The sequence below is a fragment of the Lagenorhynchus albirostris genome, chromosome 13 (assembly GCF_949774975.1).
Source record: "Lagenorhynchus albirostris chromosome 13, mLagAlb1.1, whole genome shotgun sequence".
NCBI classification, from domain to species: Eukaryota; Metazoa; Chordata; class Mammalia; order Artiodactyla; family Delphinidae; genus Lagenorhynchus; species Lagenorhynchus albirostris.
This window is the reverse complement of record NC_083107.1, coordinates 4,374,263-4,397,925: the sequence shown is the minus strand read 5'-3', so window position 1 is coordinate 4,397,925 and position 23,663 is coordinate 4,374,263. Positions and strand designations below refer to the sequence as shown.

General features: G+C 39.9%; 1 protein-coding gene across 2 annotated transcripts in view; it reads left to right on the top strand.

Moving 5' to 3' along the window:
* TMEM182 (transmembrane protein 182) overlaps nt 1-23,663 on the top strand; it is a 69,509-nt gene that overhangs the window by 17,244 nt on the left and 28,602 nt on the right. The window contains exons 1-3 of one of the 2 annotated variants that reach the window (XM_060169297.1): nt 622-989; nt 1,228-1,327; nt 2,984-3,082. In XM_060169297.1, coding sequence (XP_060025280.1) covers nt 858-989; nt 1,228-1,327; nt 2,984-3,082 — 331 coding nt within the window. In that variant the 5' untranslated portion in view covers nt 622-857. Of the gene's footprint in view, nt 1-621; nt 990-1,227; nt 1,328-2,983; nt 3,083-23,663 lie in introns of those variants that run through there. The other variant, XM_060169298.1, reaches the window with a different exon arrangement.

Here is a 23,663-nt window from a genome sequence, read left to right as displayed (position 1 = left end):
CCTAATCCAGAAAGTAATATATTTTTGAGACTTTTTTTTCATTAGTCCACTTTTGAGATGATTATTTGGAATAACTTGTACAAGATCTGGGAGCTGCTATATAAAGTGCTGTTTTTATGTCATAGTGTATGCTACATAAAAGTATTTTTTTCTACTTTAAGTAGTTTATGTTACCATATTCTTGATCTTTTAAATACACTTATGAATGTATAGGTTAAAACCTGAATTGTACTTGCTGTTACGTTAGATCTGTCAACCCACTAATTATTTTATATCCCACAAATACCCCAAAAGGATTAAGATATTAATTACAACCTCAGTTATATCCAAGAGAGGTCTTTGTGGGTCTTTATAGCTGCGGTTTATATATCTTCAAAGAGAGTCTTCAGTGTCTTTGGGTTTGTAATGGTCATTCTGGATTAAGAGGAGCTTGTTCAGACACTTAAGACTTTGGGCCAGTGCCGTCAATGACCTCATACCATTCCGTCTTCTTTCCACTTCTGTGGATTACCCAGCAGCAGTAACGATGATTCTGGCCAGCTCCTGATACTGCCCTCCACAGTCAGGGGAAGGTCAGTTATTTTTTGATCCCCATGGGAGAGAGACAGCTCCTCAATCAGTATCCTAAAATAGTCAGCCATTCTCAGCTGCTGGGCTGGAGTCCCTCCAGGGGAGAGCAAAGGCAATACAAATCCACCGGCTGGGTGTGAGTGCGAAGCCACTGAAACAGAAGCTAAGAGACACTTCTCAAGAAGATTCTGCCTATTCAGAAATCTTTATTCTTTTTGGTTGAGGAGCTAGGTGTTAGCTGTTTTTTATTTTCTTCTTTTATTTAAAGGGAAGCCAGTGAATTGAAAATGAGGCTAAACATTGCCATCTTCTTTGGGGCTCTCTTTGGTGCTTTGGGGGTTTTACTCTTTTTGGTGGCTTTTGGATCAGATTATTGGCTTCTTGCGACTGAAGTGGGAAAGTGTTCAGGTGAACAGAATGTGCGTTTCTTCTTCAAAATATTGTTGTACTCGATAGTAACGAGCATAGCTTTATGTATCCTCTTGAAATCCGAAAATGGTAGTGGAATGTGTATTTCTTCATAGAAGAGATATGTAGAAAGCTACTGATCATCATTACTTGGGAAAAAATACATTGCTTAAAAAATTTCCTGGAGGTAACTGTTTAGATTATGTTCCTTGTGTTGATGGCAAGTTACTTCATTTGCGTTCTGTACAGATAGAAAACGTCACTTTCCACCATGAAGGATTCTTCTGGAGATGTTGGTTTAATGGGATTGTGGAAGAGAATGATTCCAATATCTGGCAGTTCTGGTACAGTAAGTGGAATTCAGCTTTATTTTCCCCCTTGGCTTTAAAATAAAAATGAACAGTTTCTCATTTGGTTCATGTCACTTATAAAATAGGATTGGATTCTTAGTTGTAGAATCTCAATAGGATATCTTCCAAATGTTCATAAAATGATTCCTTTTTATTAAGTAGAAATGGCTATAGGAATAATTATTTTATTTTCTAACATGAAATTGGAGTCTGAATACTTACGGCAGAATTGAATAATCCGCTGTTTCCTCGCTCATGTTTAAAATACACCAGCCCTAACAAACAAAACAGATATTATCTATAGTATTTTTTTCGAGTGTCTATTATTGCTGTGTTGCAAATAAATGCTTTTATTTCTTTTGGCTATTTTGGGGGGCTTGAAATCCCAAGTTTAAAAATCCAGAATTAAAGATGTATTATTTTATATTAATAGCTTCAAAGTTTAAAAAAAATCTTCTTTATAACAAAACAGTGATCAGCAGTGGCAGATGAAAGCTTGCTCTGTTTGGGCTTAAACCATGTTTGTGGGCAATATTAAGAAATGCTTTGCTTTTGATGTTTCCATTCTCTCATAGAAACTTTAAAGTTCTTTTTTGAAGTAGAATAGCTCCTTAAAAATATGATGCATTCTTTCAACTGCTTTTTCTATATTGTGTTAATCTTTGGAAAATCAATTCACTGAAAATAGCTAGCCTTTATCTTATTGCATCCAGCAATGAAAGAACTGTTTATTACCCTCAGACTTATTGTGGGTTGAAATTATCAGTCTTCTTATCAAAATACTCCTGTGATAAATCAAAGTATGGTATTTAAACAATAGTCAAGATCATGGAATATGACATACAAATATGAGATCACAGAAGACGAGTCAACAGTAAATGGCATATGTAAAAGGAACAAAGTAATGGTGAAATGGCATTTTGAGAGAAATATTTCATAGAGTTTCTGACTGTCATTTGGGGGAGGAGAATAAGCCTGTGATCTGCCAGTGAAGATTATTTAGACTTTGGTAAAGTGGAGTAGGTCAGACTTTGCAAGAGGAAGAGTTTGCCGAGACTTAGAGAAGGGAAGAGTATTTTACTCCTTAGAGGGTATATGATGAAATCTTCAAGATTTCAAACAACATTAAAGTTCTTTCTTGTGGTTTCTTCAAATGCTAAAAATGTACTTCAATTATTAACTTGTATGGTCTATCATTTACATCTTTTCCCTGAAAATAGAATATAGAAGAAATTTTCTATTAATTAGAACCAATAAAGGTTAAATCGAAATTTACTAGATTTTTAAATGACTATTTTTGGAATACCTACTATGTGCTAGGCATTATGTTAGGAATTGGAGAATATAGTTGTGAAAACGAATGAAATCTGGTGCTTTCAATTTTGGGGTGATATTAAGGGCGTTCTCTCCCTTGAATTGGGTCATGCGCTAGATGTTTTAAATGAATCCACTTTCCAGGTCCCCTGTGCTTTATTTACCACATGAGGTTTTTAAGGAAGTTTCCTCCCTTACTCAATAAGTCTCTGAATTTGTCGATCTAACCTATAGTTTTATTTTGCTTGTGTACCCCCAGATCCTGTATTTCTCTTCTGTTAGGAACAAACCTTCACTCAGCTTCTCAGTAACAAATGCCTTTGTTTTGTTCTCCTTCCTAGCCAATCAGCCACCATTGAAGAACTGCATGCATGCTTACCTGTCGCCATATCCCTTCATGAGAGGAGAGCACAACTCGACCTCCTATGACTCTGCAGTTAGTAAGTACCTCTTTCCTCAAGGCCCCTGAGAGGGGCCTTTCTTTCTGAAAGATGCCCACCACAGCATTTCTGTGGGCGATTAAAAAATAATTTAACATTTTTAATTTCAACATGTTTTTTGATATCAGTCTGTTATATATAAAATAATAAGATGCCATTTTTAAAACACCATTTATAATCTTAATAAAATACAACTTTGGTCTAATATTAAAGCCATTGTAATTTGCTTTCTACTTATAAAGATAATTTTTTTTAAAGTGTGTTTTCTGATATGAAAAGTAGTGGTGTACATCAAGAAGAACTGCTCCTTAAGATGTAAAACTGGTCTTACAATGGAAAATATTGTAATATACACCCTGATTTTAAAACATTTTTTTGCAGTTGTTACACATAAGAATATGATTATGCTACTGTATTTCTACAAAATGACTGAACTTTGCTGTGTGTGGTATCCCATAGAAGAAGTAGAGTCTGATGTCATTAACTGGGAGTCATGATTACCTGAATTCTTTCATGTTTTCATACTATTTTTTCTATAGAAAATATATAAACTAAGTTTCTATAGAAAGTACACAATATATATTTGTGTACACAAATCTAATTTTAGAAAGTACATAAGCTCAATATGTCAACTTTATTCTCAGCTGGTTTCATGAAGTTTTTAATATTGTTTATCCAAACCGTAAAACTAGGGTTGGCACAGAATTTACCAATGTCATAAACAAAGCCAAAAAATATGTTTTTCAAAGAAGATACTTAATATATTTAACATTCTGAATAAATGTGTATTAGTCAGGATTCTCCAGACAGTCAGTAGGGGATTATATATGGGTGTGTGTGTGTGTGTGTGTGTGTGTGTGTGTGTGTGTGTGTGTGTGTGTGTGTACAGAGAGAGAGATTGAGGTTGATTGATTGATTGATGGAGAAATTTTAAGAATTGGCTCATGCTATTGTGGAGGCTGGCAAGTCTGAAATCTGGGGCAAGCCCGCAGCTGGAGATTCAGATAAGACTTGATGTTGTGGTCTTGAGTCTGAACACTGGAAAATCGGGTAGAATATCTGTGGTGCAGTCTTGGGGAGAGTTCCTTCTTCTTCAGGAAACCTGTCTTTGTTCTTAAGTGCTTCAACTGATTGGATGAGGCCGACCTCCTCATTCTGGAGGATAATCTACTTTACTTATAGTCTGCTGATAGTAAATGCTCATCACATCTAAAAAAATACCTTTATAGAAGCATCTAGACTACTGTTTGATCAAGCAACTGGGCACCATAGTCTAACTAAGTTGACACATAAAATTAACCATCACGGAACTTAATGAATTTTTACATCATTCATCCATTTTTTCATCTTTATATAAAATTTGTGTTTCCACACATTATAATTTTGTTCTGAGTTTGTCAAAGGATGTAGCATCTGCTTATATCACAGCATTAACATGACGTTTTATGGAGTGGGTGTGGGTCCGGATAGGAAAAGGGGTGAGGACGCAGCTGTGCTTGTCCACCAGGCTTGCGTGTGCTCAGAGGGTCTGTGGCTGTCGGCCTTGAAGCATGTGCAGCAGAGATGCTTTTCCCATTGAAAACCTCATGAGGCACCTCATTCACACTAGCCAGACCCTCTTACATCGTGGATGACACGGACCCTCTCACTGACGAGAGAACAGATGGCACGGGAAGAGCAGGATAAACCATTTTTTTTAAAAAAATTATTTATTTATTTATGGTTGCATTGGGTCTTCATTGCTGCGCGGGGCTTTCTCTAGTTGCGGCGAGCGGGGGCTGCTCTTTGTTGCAGTGCGCGGGCTTCTCATTGCGGTGGCTTCTCTTGTTGCAGAGCACAGGCTCTAGGTGCGTGGGCTTCAGTAGTTGTGGCACGTGGGCCCAGTAGTTGTGGCTCGCGGGCTCTAGAGCACAGGCTCAGTAGTTGTGGTGCACGGGCTTAGTTGCTCCACAGCATGTGGGGTCTTCCTAGACCAGGGCTCAAACCTGTGTCCCCTGCATTGGCAGGCAGATTCTTAACCACTGCGCCACCAGGGAAGTCCCAAACCATTCTATCATATACTACAAAAAATTACAAAAAAGTTACATTACAAAAAATTATGAAAATGGTACCCCTTCCTTGTCATTCTTTCTGGAACATTAGGTATTTGCATAAATATTAGTATTCCTGTTGTTGATACTCATATGTTGAGGTCCTGTGATAAGATAGATATTGTAAGTACCATATATTTAAAAATGAATCTACATATTTGAAAAGTTTGCACCTCAAGGAGATAGTGGAGAACTTGAAAAACAAGGTAACATTATCTGTGCATAATAATTACGATGGAGAAGGATAGTAAATGCATGTCAGAAAAATTACACTGCAATTACATTTGGATTATTATGTGGCATTACATATAATTACTGTGTCATTTTTTGAATCTACTGACAAAACCGTATTCCATTTTGTTTAAATTGTCAGACTCCTCTTTGGCACACATATTATAACTCCTTACTCGCTTTAAGCAACTTTATCAAACACTCTAAGTAAAAATGACTGAGGTGGGAAGAGGTATGTCCTACAGCAGAAATACTATATGCAAGTTTCATTTATCTTCATAATACTGTACAATGATATGTGACATTATATTTGGGTGATTATTTTATTGTTTCCTTTATCCAAGAGAAGGACATAGATTTCATCAAAAAGATTCCACCTGATCGAAAGTGTGTGCTTCCTGGTTAATGAGGCCACATAGACTTCACTAGACTCCAGAACCACTCTTTGGCTGCATAGCTTCTTAATTATCAGGCATTATACATTTGCCAACTTAGCTTAGGAAAATTCAGATTATTGTTTGCGAAATCTGATGTATCGTGGCCTGGCAAATTATCGGTAAAATGTCTTTGTATTCTCCTGATTTTTTACAGTTACAGTTAGCCAGTATTTGAAATCAGTGAAAATGATACAGTGGTGGATGGTTTTTCTGGAAAGTCTATTTTAGAATTATTGGATATTACTGATGAAATTATTCTTTTTCATGATAAGGAGGCTGAGACTCAGAGAAACCATGTGATTCTGTCTTCACACAGCTGATCACTGGCAGAACTAATGTAAGGTCCAAGTCTCTGGGTGTTTATTGATAATCTTATAAACTACAGTGAATGAAAAGGCTGATTTTAGTTCTTAGTATGAAATCTTTTTAAGTGTAAGTCTTTTAGTTGGATCTCAGTAAAAGAACAAAGTAAACTTATGTTGGCTTTTTCTGCCTTGCTGTCTGATCCTGACTTGTGTATACAGTCTGGTCTAATTCATTGTTTCCTTTATTTTTGTCTTAATCTCAAATGCATACAATCATGGATCAAATCTAGTCATTTGGATGGTTGACCAAGCTTAGAGGGGGTGATCTAATTCTCACAATTATTTTCTGAGCTAGGACTGCGTGCTTCAAAGTCCATTAAACAATTTCATTACTTTTTGATATGTCAGAATTTAGATTTTCTGGTTTGTTTCATGCTTAAATTCAGTCATAGTTCATTAATTTGGTAACATTTGGTGATGATGTACTGAATGTGGATTAATTTCCAGAGTAACTCAATCCTTGAGTGAATCAGTCATTTCTTTTCGGTGTCCCCATAGCCTTTGATCACACCCATTGGAGTGCTCCTTGTACTTAACTGTAGTTGTTTGTTTACTGGGCTTCTTAATTATTTATTGCAACTCCCCAAAGGCACAGAATGTAACCTACTCAAATTTATCTCAGCAGAGCTTAGTGTAGCGCCTGGTCCCCCTGTCCCCACTAATACTTGGACTAGACCAGGTTCTCCTTTATAAAAACCATGCGTTAATTTGATAATTTGTAGCACAGATTTTAATCATTTACTTGCATAATTATTTTGTTCATGTATTCCTTCCTGATTTCAACTCTAAGCTCCACTGCTGTGACGTCTTTTATGTTTGACTCACCATTGTATCCACTGTAGACTGAATATTTTTGTAGAATTAATATTTCTTGAGAGTCTCCACTAACTGTGCTGTACTCTGGTGCTGGTACTGATGCCCTGAGTAACTAATGATGTGTGTAGGAATTTTTTAAACCTTACTAAATGGACTGTGGTTACTCTTAAAAATTTTTTTTTCATACTTTTTGTAATTTTTAGGTCTTCAACGTTGTTTCACGTGTCAGCTGTCCTTTACTTTTATTGTCAATATTTATTTATTTACTTTTCCTTTCTGGTCTGTTCATCCTTCACTCATAAAAGTTATAGGGTGATGTGAGTGATGTAAGACTAGAAGCAGGAAAGCAGCTAGGCAAGATATTAGTCAGCAGCACATCAAGCTGGAAGTAGCAGAAAACAAACAGCAACTAAAACATAAGGGCTATTTTTCTCCCACAATAAGAAGTTCAGAAGCAGCTGCTATAATGATGCTGTCAGGGACCCAGGCCCTTTCAACCTTTTCTTCCACCATCCTTGGCAGGTGGATAGCCCCTGTCATGTTCTTCCATGTTCAGAAGAGCAAACATGTCCCTAGAATTCTCCAGTAGATTTCTACCAATGCTTTCTTCATTGGAACCATGTCACATGGCTTTGTTGGGCTGGGATGTGGAGTTGTTTGCTTTCTAGCCTCTGTGGCAGAGGAGGAGAAGGGAGAAGGGCTGGGAGTGTTGATGGATCAACCTAGAGGAGCCTCCTCAGGGGACCAGCATCGTAATCCTGCCTGGAAGTTATCAGGGCAGGACAAGGGTGAGGCAGCAAAGGTGAAAAGGGAGTGATGGATAGCAGTGATATTTAAAGAGTTAAATGTAAAACTTGGTAGCCAAACAAAAGAAAGCTGGAGGAATCTAGAACGATGAAGGAATTGCCTTTTGAACAAGATGTAATTCAGTTTAAACAACATACAATCAAGGTAATATGGTCACTTTCCTCCAGACAATAAATATTATTTTAGTGTATTTCTTTCCAGTCTTTTTTACGTGCATATTGTACATTGTTTCAATCATTATAAATGCAAATGTATGTCACTTTTCTATTTTTACGTCAGCACATATGTCTCCATATTTGTGCCTAATAGTTTCTCAGATTGTAAATGCTAGTTGCTACCTCCACATTAAATATAATTTTATGTGTGTTATATTTGTCATAATTTGTTTTGGTTCTTCGGATTATGTTTTCATAAATGTGAATGGTGGTGAATCAAAAGATAGGAATAAAATTGCATTATCTTATTGTGCCAAGGTACCAAATTGCTTGCCAACCAGCACTGAACTGTGAATTATTTCAAGAAAATTTGGTAGGGAGGATAGAAATGTGAGAATCAGGAGGAGGTGGCATGTTTTGAAGTGGAGGATGGGGATTTAGTTTGGATTTAGACACAGTAAATTTGGGTTGATGGTGGAATACCAGTTTGAAATAGTTCAACAAGTAGCTTGATGTGCAGAACTGACGATTAATTTAAAAGACATTAATTAGCACAACTGATAATGATCAGGAATTGCAGACATGGTTTTTGATATCAGATATAATCTTCAAGAAAAAATGTCATAGAAAAGAAGATGGTAAAATACCAGTTATATGTAGGAGAAGGAAAGAAGCGAGGACAGTCCAGAAAGGAGAAGCAGAAAGAGGTATTGAGAAGCAAGCCAGTGGGCAGGCTGGTGTGTCGTCAGAGGGGCCTACACAGGTGAGTCTTGGGAAAGGCGTGGTGGTCCTCAGTGCAGGTGTAGAGTGAATGAGAATGAGAAGGGGGCAAAGAGGAATTGGATAGCATGCTGATAATGAAAAAGTTCTGGTGGCCCCTGGTAGCTCCCTCCCCACCAAGGACCCATAAAGAGGCCAATAAAGTCAGCTCCTTTGAAATATAAACCCACAGGCCCTGCTGGTTTGGCCTGAGACTTCCAGACCTTCTGCTCTGTGTCCCGCTTCTGTGCACGGCCCATCCCCTGGGGTGGAGCCCGAGGGCCCTGCTCTCTCTTCGTGGCAACGCCTTTCCCCTCCATTTTCCTGTGCATTCTGTCACCTGATCCTCCTGAGAGCCAAGCCCTACCGCAGGCTTTCCTCCTCTTCTCCCAGGAGACGTCAGAAGGCGGTGATCCCCGTAAAGGCGGGCAGGGCAGCATGATGATAGGAATGTGAAACCTCACGCTGGGTGTCCACGGGGGGCGAGAAGTGAGGAAGCGGAGACCTTTGCAATTAGCCAACACTGGGACTTGGAATAGCAACCAGAAGAGCACAGCCTTGCAGCAAGCACCAGGTGCTCACAAAACCATCCCGCGCTTCACTCTACAAGGCGAAATAAACCATAAAAATGAGTGCCCTTATACACCACAGCGTTAAGCAGCAGATAAATGAATTGAGATTTGAGTCAAGAGTTAATGCAAATTCTTAAATAATTGCGGAGACACATCAGCATGTCATAGGAATCTAATCACACCGGGATCCCTGCGTCCCAACTCTATTTACAAATCAATTATGCTAGTGTAGCTGGATCTTATGTTGCAATTTTTTTTGAGTTCGTATATGGTGATTCTGGACATTGTTGTAAATTCACCAAATAGTTTTAAATACTTCTGCTCTGCCTTAGTTGTGTAGGAAAAAAAGCATACTCTGCAAAGTTTAATGGAAAATACAATTCGTCTTTTTTTTTTTTGGTCACAAATGTCAAGTACCTAGATATTTGGAAATGCCTTAACATTCACTTAATTTCCTACTGTTCATTCAGACATTTGGGATCATGCAGCCATGATCACAGACACAGAGTGATATTTCAGGGGGGCTGTACTTCCTGGTTTCCTGCTGACTTTTCATCTGTGGCCCCAGTGTGGGCTCTCTTGTGTTCAGGTTAAAGTGCTGCCCACAGGGCAGCTCGCTCAGGCTTCCCAGGCTGCAGCTCCTGAGGGTACAGTTGGCTTTTCAGTTCCAGGGCCCAGCATCAAAGCTGTAATTAAAAATCACTTTTTCAGAGAGCGCTATTTTGCGTTCTCTACAGTTTAGTCACAGGCATCTAAGGATTGGTTGGCAGTTTATGTAAATCCCTCCAATAATGGGGACAATTGCTTTCTATAAACAAGACTGGTTATTTACAACGGTGTGGGTCTGCTTCCCTTCACAGAGGACAGGCTGCAGCCTTGACAGAAGCTTCTGGTAACATCTGTGGAGCCGTCAGCCACACTCAGAAGTAGAAATCCCCTCTAATGATAGGGCACCTCCTGGTGCTTCTCAGCCTCAGCATGTTGACATCTGGGGCCAGATGATTGCTGTGGGAGGGATGGTCCTGTGTGTTGTAGGGTGTTCAGCAGGAGCCTTGGCCTCCACCCACTAGATGCCGGTGGCATCCCTCAGTGTGACCACCAAAAATGTCTCCAAATATCCTGGGGCATCTGGATGGGCACAGAATCACCTCTGATGGGAACCACTGGGACGTTCTAGACATTTATCCCCAACACTTCTAACCCAGGGCCCAAGCTCCTCTTCAGAATTATATTATCCACACACTGTGCCCAACTCCAATTCTGGACCCCAAAGCACATAAATAATGGTTAGTTTCCTTCTGCCTTCTTTTATATTGAATGTTTAAACCAAAAGGGAGCAAGGAGACCATCTTGGCCTCGATTATCTTTAAACAGCATTGCTTCTGCTTCAGACCTTTTTTTAGAAGACAGTATCACCTAGATTTGATGAAAAAAATAGTGTCTGTTGTATGTTGGGCACTGTTCTGGGTGCTCCAGAGTCAGCCCTAAATTCTGACCCTCATGGGGCTTTCACTGTAGTGGGCAGCAGAAGATAAACAAGACAGTCATGTGCTTGGAGAGGAATAAAAGGAGAAGGAGTGTGTGTGGAGGGAACCTCAGTATTGAATAGGGTGACGGGGAGGCCTTATAGAGAAGGTGACGTTTGTTTTGAGTTGACAGCCCTGAGTTGAATGGGGCTCTGCCACCCAGCTAAGCTGTCCAGTTTCCTGATCCCTCTTTTGGGGACTGGATAGATGCTGTTCAGAGTGCTTAGCACAGGGACTGGCTCTTGGTAAGGGTTCTATGGGCGTTACAAGCTGGCCTTTCAGTCAGCGGGTCTGCGTGCACTATCTCGAAACATGACTTCCTGTCTCTAATCTCCCCTCAGATTTACTGCAAAAGGAAGATAAGCTTAGTATCAACCTCATGCGGTTGTTAAAATGAAAGGAGAATACTACAAATGCTTAGCATAGTGGTTGCCATCTAGTTGGTATTCAATAAATGTCAGTTATTCTTAGGATGCTGTACCAATTTAGAACACCAAAAATAAGTCATCCTCAAGGCACATCAATTCATCCTAGCTTCTCCCTAGTGAAATGCTTCCTGCTCTCTGAGTGTGTGTGTGTGTGTGTGTGTGTGTGTGTGTGTGTGTGTGTGTGGTGTATGCCCACATCAAGCATTTGGCACAGTTTCTGGCAAAGAGTAGGGGCTTTATAAATAATGCTCACTATTATTATCATGATCCCATCATCCTAGTACATGATACTTAATATTACCATCTGTACTGGCAAAGATTTTCTACTGTTTATGTGATAATATTGATTAAAATTTACTCAATAAATACTGTGTGCTATTCCCTGTTCTAGGTTCTGGGGAACAGCAGTGAACAAAACACTTGGAAATCCCTGCCCTTGTGGAGCTGCCATTCTAGTGAGGGGAGGCAGACAAAACAACATAAAATAAGCCAATTATATAGTACATTGGAAAATGACAAGTGCCCAGAGAAACATAAAACATGGAAAGAGGCTGGAAACTAAGGGGCCTGGGGTAGCAGAGGCAGGGGAGATACGAGCTCTATTATGTGAGGTGTCTGTTAAGTAAGGTCTTTGGACCATTTTTTAACAATTGAGTTGTTTGTTTTCTTATTGTTGAGTTTTAATAGTTCCTTGTATCCTTTGAATCAGTGTTTTATGAGATGTGTCTTTTGCAGATATTTTCTTCCAGGCTGTAGCTTGTCTTTTCATTCTCTTGACATTGTCTCTTGCAGAGCAGAAGTTTTTAATTTTAATGAAGTCCAGCTTATCAATTATTTCTTTCATGGATTGTTCCTCTGGGGTTGTATCTAAAACGTCATCATCATACCCAAGGTTTTCCCTACATTATTTTTTATAGTTTTACAGTTTACTTTTAAGGCTATGATCCATTTTTTTTAATTTTTGTGAAGAGTGTAAGGTTGTATCTAGTTTCATTTTCCTTGCACGCAGGTGTCCACTTGTTTCAGCAGAATTTTCTTTGCTCCATTTTATTGTCTTTGCTCCTTTGTCAGATATCAGTTGATTATATTTTTGTGGGCCTATTTCTGGGCTCTCTATTCTGTGCCATTGATCTATATATGTCTGCTCTTTTGCCAATACCACACTATCTTGATTACTCTAGCTTTATGGTAAGTCTTTAAGCCAGGTAGTATCAGTCCTCCAACTTTGATTTTCTTCAGTATTGTATTAGCTATTCTGGGTCATTTGCTTCTCCGTATAAACTTTAGAATCAGTTTGTTTATATCTACAAAACTACTTGCTGGAATTTTTTTTGGAATTGCATTGAATGTATAGATCAAGTTAAGAAGAACTGACAGCTTGACAATATTAAGTCTTGCTACTCTAGACATGGAACATCTCTCCATTTATTTAATTCTTTGATTTTGTTTATCAGATTTGTAGTTTTCCTCATATAAATCTTGTACATATTTTGTTAGATTTATACCTAAATATTTCTTTCAGGGGGCTCTAATGTAAATGGCGTTTGTTTTTAATTTCAAGTTCCACTTGTTTATTTCTGGTATAGAGGAAATCGATTGCCTTTTCTATATTACCCTTGTGTCCTGCAACCTTGTTATAATAACTCATTAGTTCCATGAGTCTTTAATGGATTCTTTCAGAGTTTCTTCCTAGATGATCATGTCATCTACAGACAAAAACAGCTTTATTTCTTCCTTCTCAATATATATAACTTTCATTTCTTTTTCTTATCTAATTGCGTAATTAAGATTTCCGGTGTGGTTGAAAGGGAGTGGTGAGAGGCAACATCCTTGTGTTATTTCTGATGTTAGTGGGAAAGACTTCAAGTTTCTCACCATTAAGAATGGTATTAGCTGTAGGGTTTTTGTAAATATGCATTACCAACTTGAGGAATTTCCCTTTTATTCTTAGTTTACTGAGAGTTTTTATCCTGAATGGGTGTTGGATTTTGTCAAATGTTTGTTCTACATCTACTGATATATGATCATGTGATTTTTATTTTTTAGCCTGTTGGTATGATGGTTTACATAAACTGATTTTTGTATGTTGAAGCAGCCATGCATACCTGGGATAAATTCTACTTGATCATGGTGTATAATTCTTTTTATACATTGTTGGATTCAATTAGCTAATATTTTGTTGATGATTTCTGCATCTATGTTCATGAGTGATATTGATTGTAGTTTTCTTTCCTTGTAATGTCTGGTTTTGATATTAGGATAACACTGACCTCATAGGATGAGTTAGGAAATATGACCTCTGCTTCTTTTCCTCTGGGATATTGTAGAGAATTGGTATAATTTCTTCCTTAAATGTTTGATAGAAATTAACAGTAAACCCATGTGGGCCTACTGCTTTCTGTTTAGGAAGTTTATTAATTACTGATTCAGTTTCTGTAATGTATATATGTTTATTCAGATTGTCTGTTTCTTCTTGTTTGAGTTTTGGCAGATTGTGTCTTTCAAGGGATTAGTCCATTTCAACTACATTGTCAGATTTTGGGGCATAGAGCTGTTCATAGTATTCCTTTATTACCTCTTTAATGTCTACAGGGCCTACAGGGCCTGTGATGTCATCTCTTTCATTTCTGATGTTAGCAGTTTGTGTCCTTTCTGTTTTTTCCTTAGAGAGCCTGGCTAGAGACATTGATTTTATTGATCTTTTCAAAGAACTATCTTCTGGTTTTGTTGGTTTTCTCTATTGATTTTCTACAGATTCTTGATTTCTGCTCTAATTCATATTATTTCTTTGCTTCTGCTTATTTTGGATTTAATTTACTCTGCTTTTTCTAGTTTCTTAAGGTAGAAACTTAGATTATAGATTTTAGATCTTTCTTCTCTTCTAATATAGGAATTCAGTGCTATAAATTTCCCCCTAAGCACTGCTTTCCCTGCATCCCACACATTTTGATAAATTGTGTTTTCATTTTCATTTAGTTGAAACTATTTTTTAAATTTCTTTTGAGAGTTCTTCTTTGATCGATGTGTTATTTAGAAGTGTGTTGTATAATCACTGCGTATTTGGGGATTTTTCTGTTATCTTTCTGTTATTTATTTCTAATTTAATTCTGTTGTGGTCTGAGAGCAGACTTTGTTTGATTTCTATTCTTTTAAGTTTGTTACGTTATTTTTTATGGCCCAGAATGTTGTCTATCTTAGTGAATATTTCATGTGAGTTTGAAAAAAAAATGTGTATTCTGCTTTTGTTGGGTGAAGTACTCTATAGATATTTATTACAGTTGTCCCTGGGTATCTGCTGGAGATTGTTTCCAGGATCCACCAGGTATACCAAAATCCATAGATGCTCAAGTCCCACAGTTGGTACTCTGCACCTGCAGGATACACGTCTGTGGATTCAACCATCTGTGGATTGCAAACTTAATACATGATCTGAGGTTAGTCGAATCCATGGATGTGGCCTGGTGGCTACAAAGGGGCAACCATATATTTTTTGAGAAAATTCCACATGTTAGTGGACCCATGCAGTTCAAACCTGTGTCGTCCAGGGTCGCAACTGTATATCCAGTTGATGGTGTTGTTGAGTCTAGCTATGTCCTTACTGATTTTCTGCCTGATGGATCTGTCCATTCTGATAGAGAGGTGTTGAAGTCTCCCACTGTAATAGTGGATTCATCCTTTTCTCCTTTCAGTTCTATCAGTTTTTGCCTCATGTAGTTTGATACTCTGTTGTTAGGTACATGTACATTAAGGCAAATGGACTTTTAATTAGTGTATTGTACCATTTATACTTAATGTTATTATTGATATGTTGGGCCTCAACCCTGCCATTTTAATTTTTGTTTTCTATTTGTTCTGCCTGTTTTTCATTTCTGTTTTCTTTATCCTGTCTTTCTATGGGTTACTTGAATTTTTAAAAATTCCATTCCAGGCCATTCCATTTGATTTATCTAAAGTGTTTTAGAGTATATCTCCTCTCTCTACACTGTTTAGATCATCCACTCAGTTTTTATTTTGGGCTACTATATTTTTCATTTCTAAAATTTCCTTTTGTTTCTTCTTTATATCTTTTATTTATTTGCCAGTAACTTTTGTTTTCTCTTCAATTTGGGTCAAGCATGTACGTATTTACTCTTTGAGACGTTTTTATCATGATTCACTCAAAATCATTCTTAGATAATTCTAACATCTGTATTCTGTATTGGCATCTATTGAGTGATCTTTTTCATTGAAGTTGAGATTTTTATGGTTCTTGGATGACTCATCATCTTTTAAAATTAAAACCAGGAATTAGGATGTATTATGTTATGAGACTCAAGATCTTCTGTTTTGGTTGGCTTTTTTTGATACTGCTCCTGCAGGAGAAGGGGTGGGCATTGCCTCAATAAAATCAGGTGGGGTGGAATTCCAGGCTCCCCATTTAGTCTGTGTTGACATAAGGGGAACTCTTCTTGGTACTGCTGGGCAGTAGTGAAAGTTCTGGCTTCCCACTATGTTTCCACTGATACCGTCCTGACCAGGAGGGGCAGGATTGAATCATTACAACTTTAACCATGGTTGCCATTGACATGGTAGGTATGCAAAGGTAACCTAATTACTACTGGGTGGTGATGAAAGTCCTGAATCTCCACTAAGCCTCCTCTGATACCACCCCAGGGGGAAAGGGTGTCTAATTTCCACCTTGTAGGGGTGAAAGTCCAGGTTCCCCACATGGTCTCCACTGTCACTGTGAATGGTGGCCTTATTACCCTGCAGAGATCAAAGTCCTGGCTCCATATTCAGCTTTCTCTGATACATCCATGTGTGTGTGTGGAGTTGGGAGAGGGCACCTTACCACAGTCTATCAAGAGTCAAAGACTGGGTTCCCCTCTTGGTCTTTGCTGATCACAGTGGGGTTGGGGCCAACATTTTATTCTGCAGCGTTTGGTGTCAGGTGGTTATTTTCTAAAAGTTTCCTGCTTTGATAGGTAGCCCCTTACCTGGTTCTTTGGACAGACAGCTTTTGTTGGGAATTTTTTTGACTGTGATTGTTGGCATTTCTGTGTTGCTTGCTTTTCCATCCCCACTGACACCACAGGATGGGAGCTGGCCATTACCACCTGTGGTGGTAAAAGTCTCACCTCCCTTCCTTCTCTGGCATTTCCCTAGCAGGGGGGTTGGGCCTGCTGTTGTCTGTGTCCATTGCCATTTCCTAGTTATTGGCTCCCCTAGCTCTAGGTATAGGATGAGTGAGCAAAAACAAAACCCAGGGAACTCACCATCACATCATTCCTTGGGTTCCAAGTTTCCTAGTTGGTCTTCTTCTCTCCCTTCTTTCTGAATCTTCTTCTGTTTGTTTCATAGATAATCAGCAGGGATTTTAGTTGTGATTAAAAGAAACAATAGGGAAAAAGTATGTTTGCTTCATCTTCCTGGAAGCAGAAGCTCAGTTTATCTAGTTACATTCTGAAGGAACAGCTGACCAGATTTGCTGATGGTTCATTGTGAGGTGTAGGGAAAGAGCAGAGTTAATGATGACACTTTTTGTCCTTAGCAACTGGAGGGATGAAGTTGTTATTTTTAGAGATGGGGAAAGCTGAGGTAGAGTTGATTGTTAAGAGGAAGCTTTGGAGTTTTCAGACATGTTAAGTTGAGGACACCTAGTAGAGATGTTATGTAGGCTTTTGGATCGCAGAGTCTAGAGGTAAAGGTTGCTTTCTGAGCAGAAACTGTGCACGTGGCAGTCATTGCATGGAGGTACATTTAAACCATGGGGCAAGATAAGAGCATTTGGAGAGTGAGTGTAGAGAGAAAGGAGGTCAGTCCAGGCACAGAGCCCTAGGCTGCTCTGTTGTTCAGAGGTCAGGAAGAAGAGGAGAGACCCACAAAGGAGACTGAGGATGGGCAGCTAGGGAAGAGGGAAGCAAACCAGGAGAGTATGGTGTTCTGGAAACCAGAAAGAGAAAGCTTTTCTCAGAGAAGGGAGTGATAAGCTTGGCCAAATGCTGCTAAGAAGTAGAGTAGGGCGTGGACTGGGATTTGACCCTTGAATTTAGCAAGCTGTCCACAGCAATTTGACCTAGTGTTTTGCAACCTGGATTTCTTTCTTCTTGGGCTCACTACCACTATTTCCCCTTTGACAGATCACATTTTGTGTAATCTCATTTTTCTCTCTTTTACTTTTAAATGATAATATATGAATTATATTTTAAACATAAGTACTGCTTGAGAAATTTCAGTGCTGGCATGAGGGATGAGATCCAGTGAGTTTATGAATAATTGGAGCCATTAATTGCACAAAGGCACCATCCTAATTTCTTCAGAGCTGTTCATTTATATCCTTATTTCTTGTTTCTGCGTGTTGAAACCCACTAATCTATTGACAAATATATAAAAAAAGAAAAAATGTTATTTATTTTATAAAAATAATTAATATCACAAGAAAATGACTTATTTTATTCTTATGATAAGCTCCTATTGTGTGCAATCATTGGGCTAGCCCACCTACTTTTTATTTTACAAAGATTGCCTCCTTGGATCTTGGTGACAGTGCTGTGAGGTAGAGTTCATTGCTGCCATTTCAAGGCCAAGGACACTTAGAGCATTTGGGTTTCTCAACTCAAAGTACATGCTCTGCAGTGAGCTGCCTCCGTTTCCATAATCAGCTTCTTGATAACATTGTAAAGGAGATTATGTTTCATCTTTCTAACAAGGAATATATAGTTTAAAACAAAATCTATAATTAATTAGGGGAGAATTGGTGAGTTCTATTATATTACTTCTTAGTTTTCGTATGGTGACTCGATATGAGTCTTTCTTTTACTATTTATTATTCTTTACAAGCAAATTTGGGGCTATAGAAATAAAATAAAAGTGATTTTTATATATAGTTTTTAAAAATATGATTGATTTTTATAAAGCACTTTTTCTAGGACTCAGATTCATTGCTTCAAGTCTGCAAGTGGCCGTGGCAATTATTCACATCCACAGAGTGTTGATTTAATATCGTTAAGGGAAGGGACACGTTGTATGGAAAGCGAAGCGTTAACTTGTTTCCAGAGCCACAGCTGTTGTTACACAATATGAAGGGCATTTGCTCCAACAGCTTGCTATGTTGATTAGCTAGAGAGTGAAGTCTTCCCAAGATGTATCTTATCACTGCAAATAAATAAATACAACCAAATCCCCCACTAGCCTGTGTGTGTAGAGTAGCTATGGGAATGCTACGTTTGATCTTTTCAATGATTTTCTGCTTAAACATGCAGTTTCAGAAGGCTGGTCTTTTCGAGTGGAGACTTGGAAGTTCAGTCTATGCAGTTCACTATCAAAGGGAAATATTGACTATTCACTTGTTGGGACTGTAACCAGAAGAGTTGGAAGTGACTTCTGAGACTGATAGCCTACCTTTTTATCAAGAACAAGCAGAAAACCAGGGAGGCTGGACAAGTGACCCACTTCTGAAGAACACACAGCAAATAGTGGACAAGTCAGTGAAGACTGAAGGCTGCTGATAGGCATTTCTACCCCATTCCTTCAGATTGAGCCCTGGAAGAGGCCAAGTCAGTGAGAGATGCCCAAGAGGGGTTTAGGTCCTTGGTAAATGCTGACTTTGAACAGCAAAGATCGTGTTTCCTGCTCATTGGAGAAAATGTGGCTCTGTTTGTGAATAAGCAAAGTGTGAATGTTTGTTCTGGAGTAAATGAGGCGTGCTTGCCCTGCCAGGATGGCAGCTATGTCTCAGCTATCTTGTCTGTCCCCAGGGGATGGTCATTTCACACCGGCTGTGCTAGTACTCCTTGCATGTGTGGTTCACATCCCAAAGTACGCAGGTCCAGATTCTAAGCTGGCTGAGTATTTTTCCAAGGCATTTGCTGGCTGGGACAGGCCACTGCTTATTGCCTGCACAACCCTCTCACCCCAGCAGCCAATGGTTACTCCCAGCTCTATACCTTTATTTTGTTGCTAGAAACTTTTTAACTTCCTTTCTTTTGTTATTACAATTCCTTGATAAGGTCTCTTGCCCATTTCATTTTACTCACAAGAGAGGCTAGTTTCCATGAAGTACCGCTAGATGTTTTGGTACCTTTATCTCTAAGTATTTTACCCCTAAGAAAAAAATATCAAGAAAATATAAATGCCTGTAATAAAGAAAAGGGAGTAGGTGTTTTACTGCCTTTTTTTCCCCCTCTTTCACACTGAAAACACCTCCCCGCGCCTCACAAAACCAGACTGCAAACCTTTTGCCTGTGGTTTGATTATTAATAGATTGAAGCTCCATGTGGACAAAACACCTATTTTAATTTAAGTTGTTCAGTGATTTTTCATATCGTTTGGAGGGAAAGTTTCATGTAACGTGGGCCAAAATGCTCCCCTGCTAAATGACCATATTCTACAAGGACCGTCATGATGTGCCTCGTACCCTCTCTCGCCACTTCCCCAGCACCAAAGCTTTCCTTCTCTGTGCCTTCACACTAGGCTGCTTGCACACACCCGCCTTCTTTCTTGTTCATACTTTCTGCCCTCTGCCTTCATTTCCTGCATTACTGCTCTCCTGTTTAAGAATCACCTCCTCCAAAGACTGGGATTGACACATACACCCTCCTATATATAAAATAGATAACTAATAAGGACCTACTGTATGGCACAGGGAACTCTACTCAGTACTCTGTAATGGCCTATATAGGAAAAGACTCTAAAAAAGATTGGATATATGTGTATGTATAACTGATTCACTTTGCTGTACACCTGAAACTAACACAACATTATAAATCAACTGTACTCCAATAAAAATTAAAAAAAAAAGAGAATCAGCTCCTCCAAGAAGCCTTCTGCAAATATGCCAAGACTGGGTCAACTACCCTTCCTCTATTCCCGTGTGATACACCTTAGAGTTCTCCCCTTGCCCTTGGTGTAGCTGACAGTCATTTGATGGTGTGTTTCTCTCCCGTTAGACTGCTTGATAGCACATACTGGACTTTTTTCCATGGCGTATCACCAGTATGTACTTATCTAGCACAGCACCTGATACAAGATAGATTTTTCAATCAATGTTTGAGCATGGGTAAATGAAAGAGTGGGATTCAATTCAGTTGTTTATCACTTCTTTTGTTGGTGTTTTATGATCAAAAGAGAGGGGAAATATCAAATCATCTTAGTGCTGTGCAATTCTCAAACTAACTTTTCTGATAAAGAAATATAGAAACTACTTTCGAGCCACATCCCTTAGAGGAAGATTCCTGGATGTATAGTTGCAATGAAAGACCATAAATTCCTCAGAGAAGTGTGATTTCTAAGGTGTGAGAGATTTGTGGAGGCAAATCATCTGAAAGATATGAAAATGAAGGCTCAGGAGTCCTAGAAAACTTACAATCAAGTAAGCAAGGCTTTGCTATAATTATTTTCAATTGTCTGCCAAAAGCTTTGGGTAAACAGGTTCATAGTCAATGTTTAAAAAAAGTATATGAATAAAGGGACCCTAAAAATGTTCCTTTCATGGCTCAGTATAAAAGACAGCAAGTCTTCTCAGGAATAGATCTGATTTTTTAAGAGGGAATCAGTTAATGAGGAAATTTGCCTCTCTTCTGGCATTTTTAGAGTTGGGCAGGAACATTTACAGAAGTTCCCAATGTTCTTGATTCTTGATTTCTATGTACTGGGTATTCAGCAGCCTGGAAAGGATGGTTACATAGTCCTCGGTACTCTTACTTAGTATCCAGGTGTTAACATCTCATCACTTGATTCCTCAACTCTTCTCTTTCGAGTGCCTGTTTCTCCCTAGTAGGGATTTAAGTGATCCCTAGCCATTGTGATTATAGGCCAAGACCATCAATTCATTTCCATTTTGAATGAGTTAGCTTCATTCTGTCCCATGGCCATTAAATATCTCACTAACCTTAACTGTATACATTGAGATTTCAGTGGAGACTGAGTGATAAGTTATTGATTATTCACTTATTCATATTTTATTGAGCATCTATTACATGCCAGCCATAAAGATTCCCCTGGGGTTAGAAAGATGGACAAGACTGAGTTTTTGCCCTGCAGGAATGCACAGGCAAGAAGTGGAGGTGGAAATGTAAAGACAGAAGCACAACGCAGAGTGCTGTCTGGTGACGGACATGTGTCAAGACCCTGATGAAGTGCAGAGGCAAGGCACTGCTCAGGGCTGACTCACAGTAACTCTTCCAGTCCTCTTAAGGGCACTATAGGATGGGTATCTTTTTTTTTTTTTTTTCGGTATGTGGGCCTCTCACTGTTGTGGCCTCTCCCGTTGCGGAGCACAGGCTCCGGACCCTCAGGCTCAGCGGCCATGGCTCACGGGCCCAGCCACTCCGCGGCATGTGGGATCTTCCCGGACCGGGGCACAAACCCGTGTCCCCTGCATTGGCAGACAGACTCTCAACCACTGTGCCACCAGGGAAGCCCTAGGATGGGTATCTTTATTATCACATCTTAGGGAAGGAGAGTGAGGCATGGAGAGCTAAGTAACTTACCCAAGGTCACACAACTGGTAAGAGATATTCCAGCTCTTGAGTCTGATTGTACTCTCTCCTGCCTTTTGGTGGAGATGAGGACATAACTCCACTATGTCCTTTTGGGGCGGGTCGGGGAGGATGTTTGATTGGATCTCAAAGGACAAGTTGGAAAGCTGTGTATTCTAGCTGACAGAGGCAGTATTATGAAAGCCTACAGGTGTGATAACAGCATTTCCCCACCGGAAACTTCAGTATAATTTCAGCATTTCTGGAGGATAAGGTACGAGGAGCCAGAGTGGGAGGATTTGAGCCTAGAAGCCTTAGATGGATCAGTGACAATTTATTGGAAATAAACACCACAGACATTGAGGCTAATGGTGTCTGAGACTGAGCTCAGATAGCCCTGAGTTCAAATCTTGACCTTGTCATTTACTGGCTGTTTCATTTTGGGGACTTTACTTAACCTCTCTGAGCCTCATCTGTAAATCACAAAATAGGGATTTTTGTGATGACAGAGGAGAGAATACCTGCAAAGGCTGAGCAGCACCTTCTCAATAAAATTCGCAGCTCCAGAGAGACTCAGCAGTCCAGTGGTTCTCATCCTGGCTGTACATCCCACTCTTCTAGGGGGCTTTTAAAAATATGGTCGCTGTGCTCACCCTCAGAGATTCTCACTCAGTTGGTGTGGTTTGGAATCCTAGCTTGGGTATGATGTTAAAACCCTCCGGGGTGGCTCTGGAAGCTGAGCGGGGAGGGGAGCCATCAGTCCAGGCCCCTCAGGCAGCAGGGGTCAGAGGAAGACCCTGGAGCTGGGGCTTTACTCTGGATGCTCACCTGGCCCCCTGTGCGAGGATCTGAGTGGCTTTGTGCACAGTGCCCCCACAGGGAAGGAAGAAACATTTTCCTTTACCCCCTTAGGTTCAGTAACTGGGCCCTGCAAATTAGATGATAAAAATGGACATTGACATAGGAGAGGTTTATGATCATGTGTGCATACGGAGGCCTTCATAGAAACGTGAAGACCCAAAGAAGCAGATAGGCCTGGGAACTTACATACCTTTTAGCCAAGAACGATGAACGTGGAGATGCGACAAGACAAGGGAAGAAGAGGTTTGGGCTCGGGTGGTAAACTGTGGGAAAGTGACCAGGAAAAGTGTAGGAGAGAAAGCAATGGAACATATGGCTTGTATTTGTAGCTTTGTTTAAAGACCCATGTTGGTGTTGACTTGCTGTCTTTATCGTGGCCATAAAACTCCCCTGGAAGTCCTCATTTCTCAGAAGTTTCTCCTCCGAGTTAGATAAGGAAAACTCCTAAGAGGTTTCCTTCTGCATTCATTGATTCTCATTTGCTCCCAGCTCAAAATAATCCTTATACCAAACTGGCATATGTGAGGGTGGCCTGTTCTGGTCCCCTTCACCTCACTGCCGAGCGCCTGGGTTCCCTCCCTACTGCGACCTTGAGGGTGCTGCCACCACTCGTACCTGCATTCCTGCAGCGCCCCTCTGCCCAGCTCCCCGGCAAGCCTCCCTTCCGGCCGCTCCCTCCCCGAGACTCTCAGGAAGAGAAACTTGAGAATGATTTCTGGGCCTTTCCCAAGGTCACAGCCAGTGTGGGTGGTGAGGGCCCCACCCCTCCTTCCTGAGGCGCTTTCTCCCTCTCAGCTCTTCCTTCACTGCCAAGTTTACAAGAGGGAAGTCAATACTCTGTCAGGTCTTTCAGTGTTCTTTTTGTCCTGAAAAATCAGTGGCCCGAGCAGAGCATGTGGCTTGGCTTGGCACGTCCCGGCCTGTGGAGCTCCGACACGGCCGCTCTGTACAGCCTGTCCTTCTGCTCTGGTGCGGGCATTGCTGTATTTTTAGACCCGCCCGACATCGCCAAGACAAGTAGTACGTGGAGATGCAGGACAGGCCTGCTGGCCTGTGTAGCAGAAGCGTCTTGCCTGA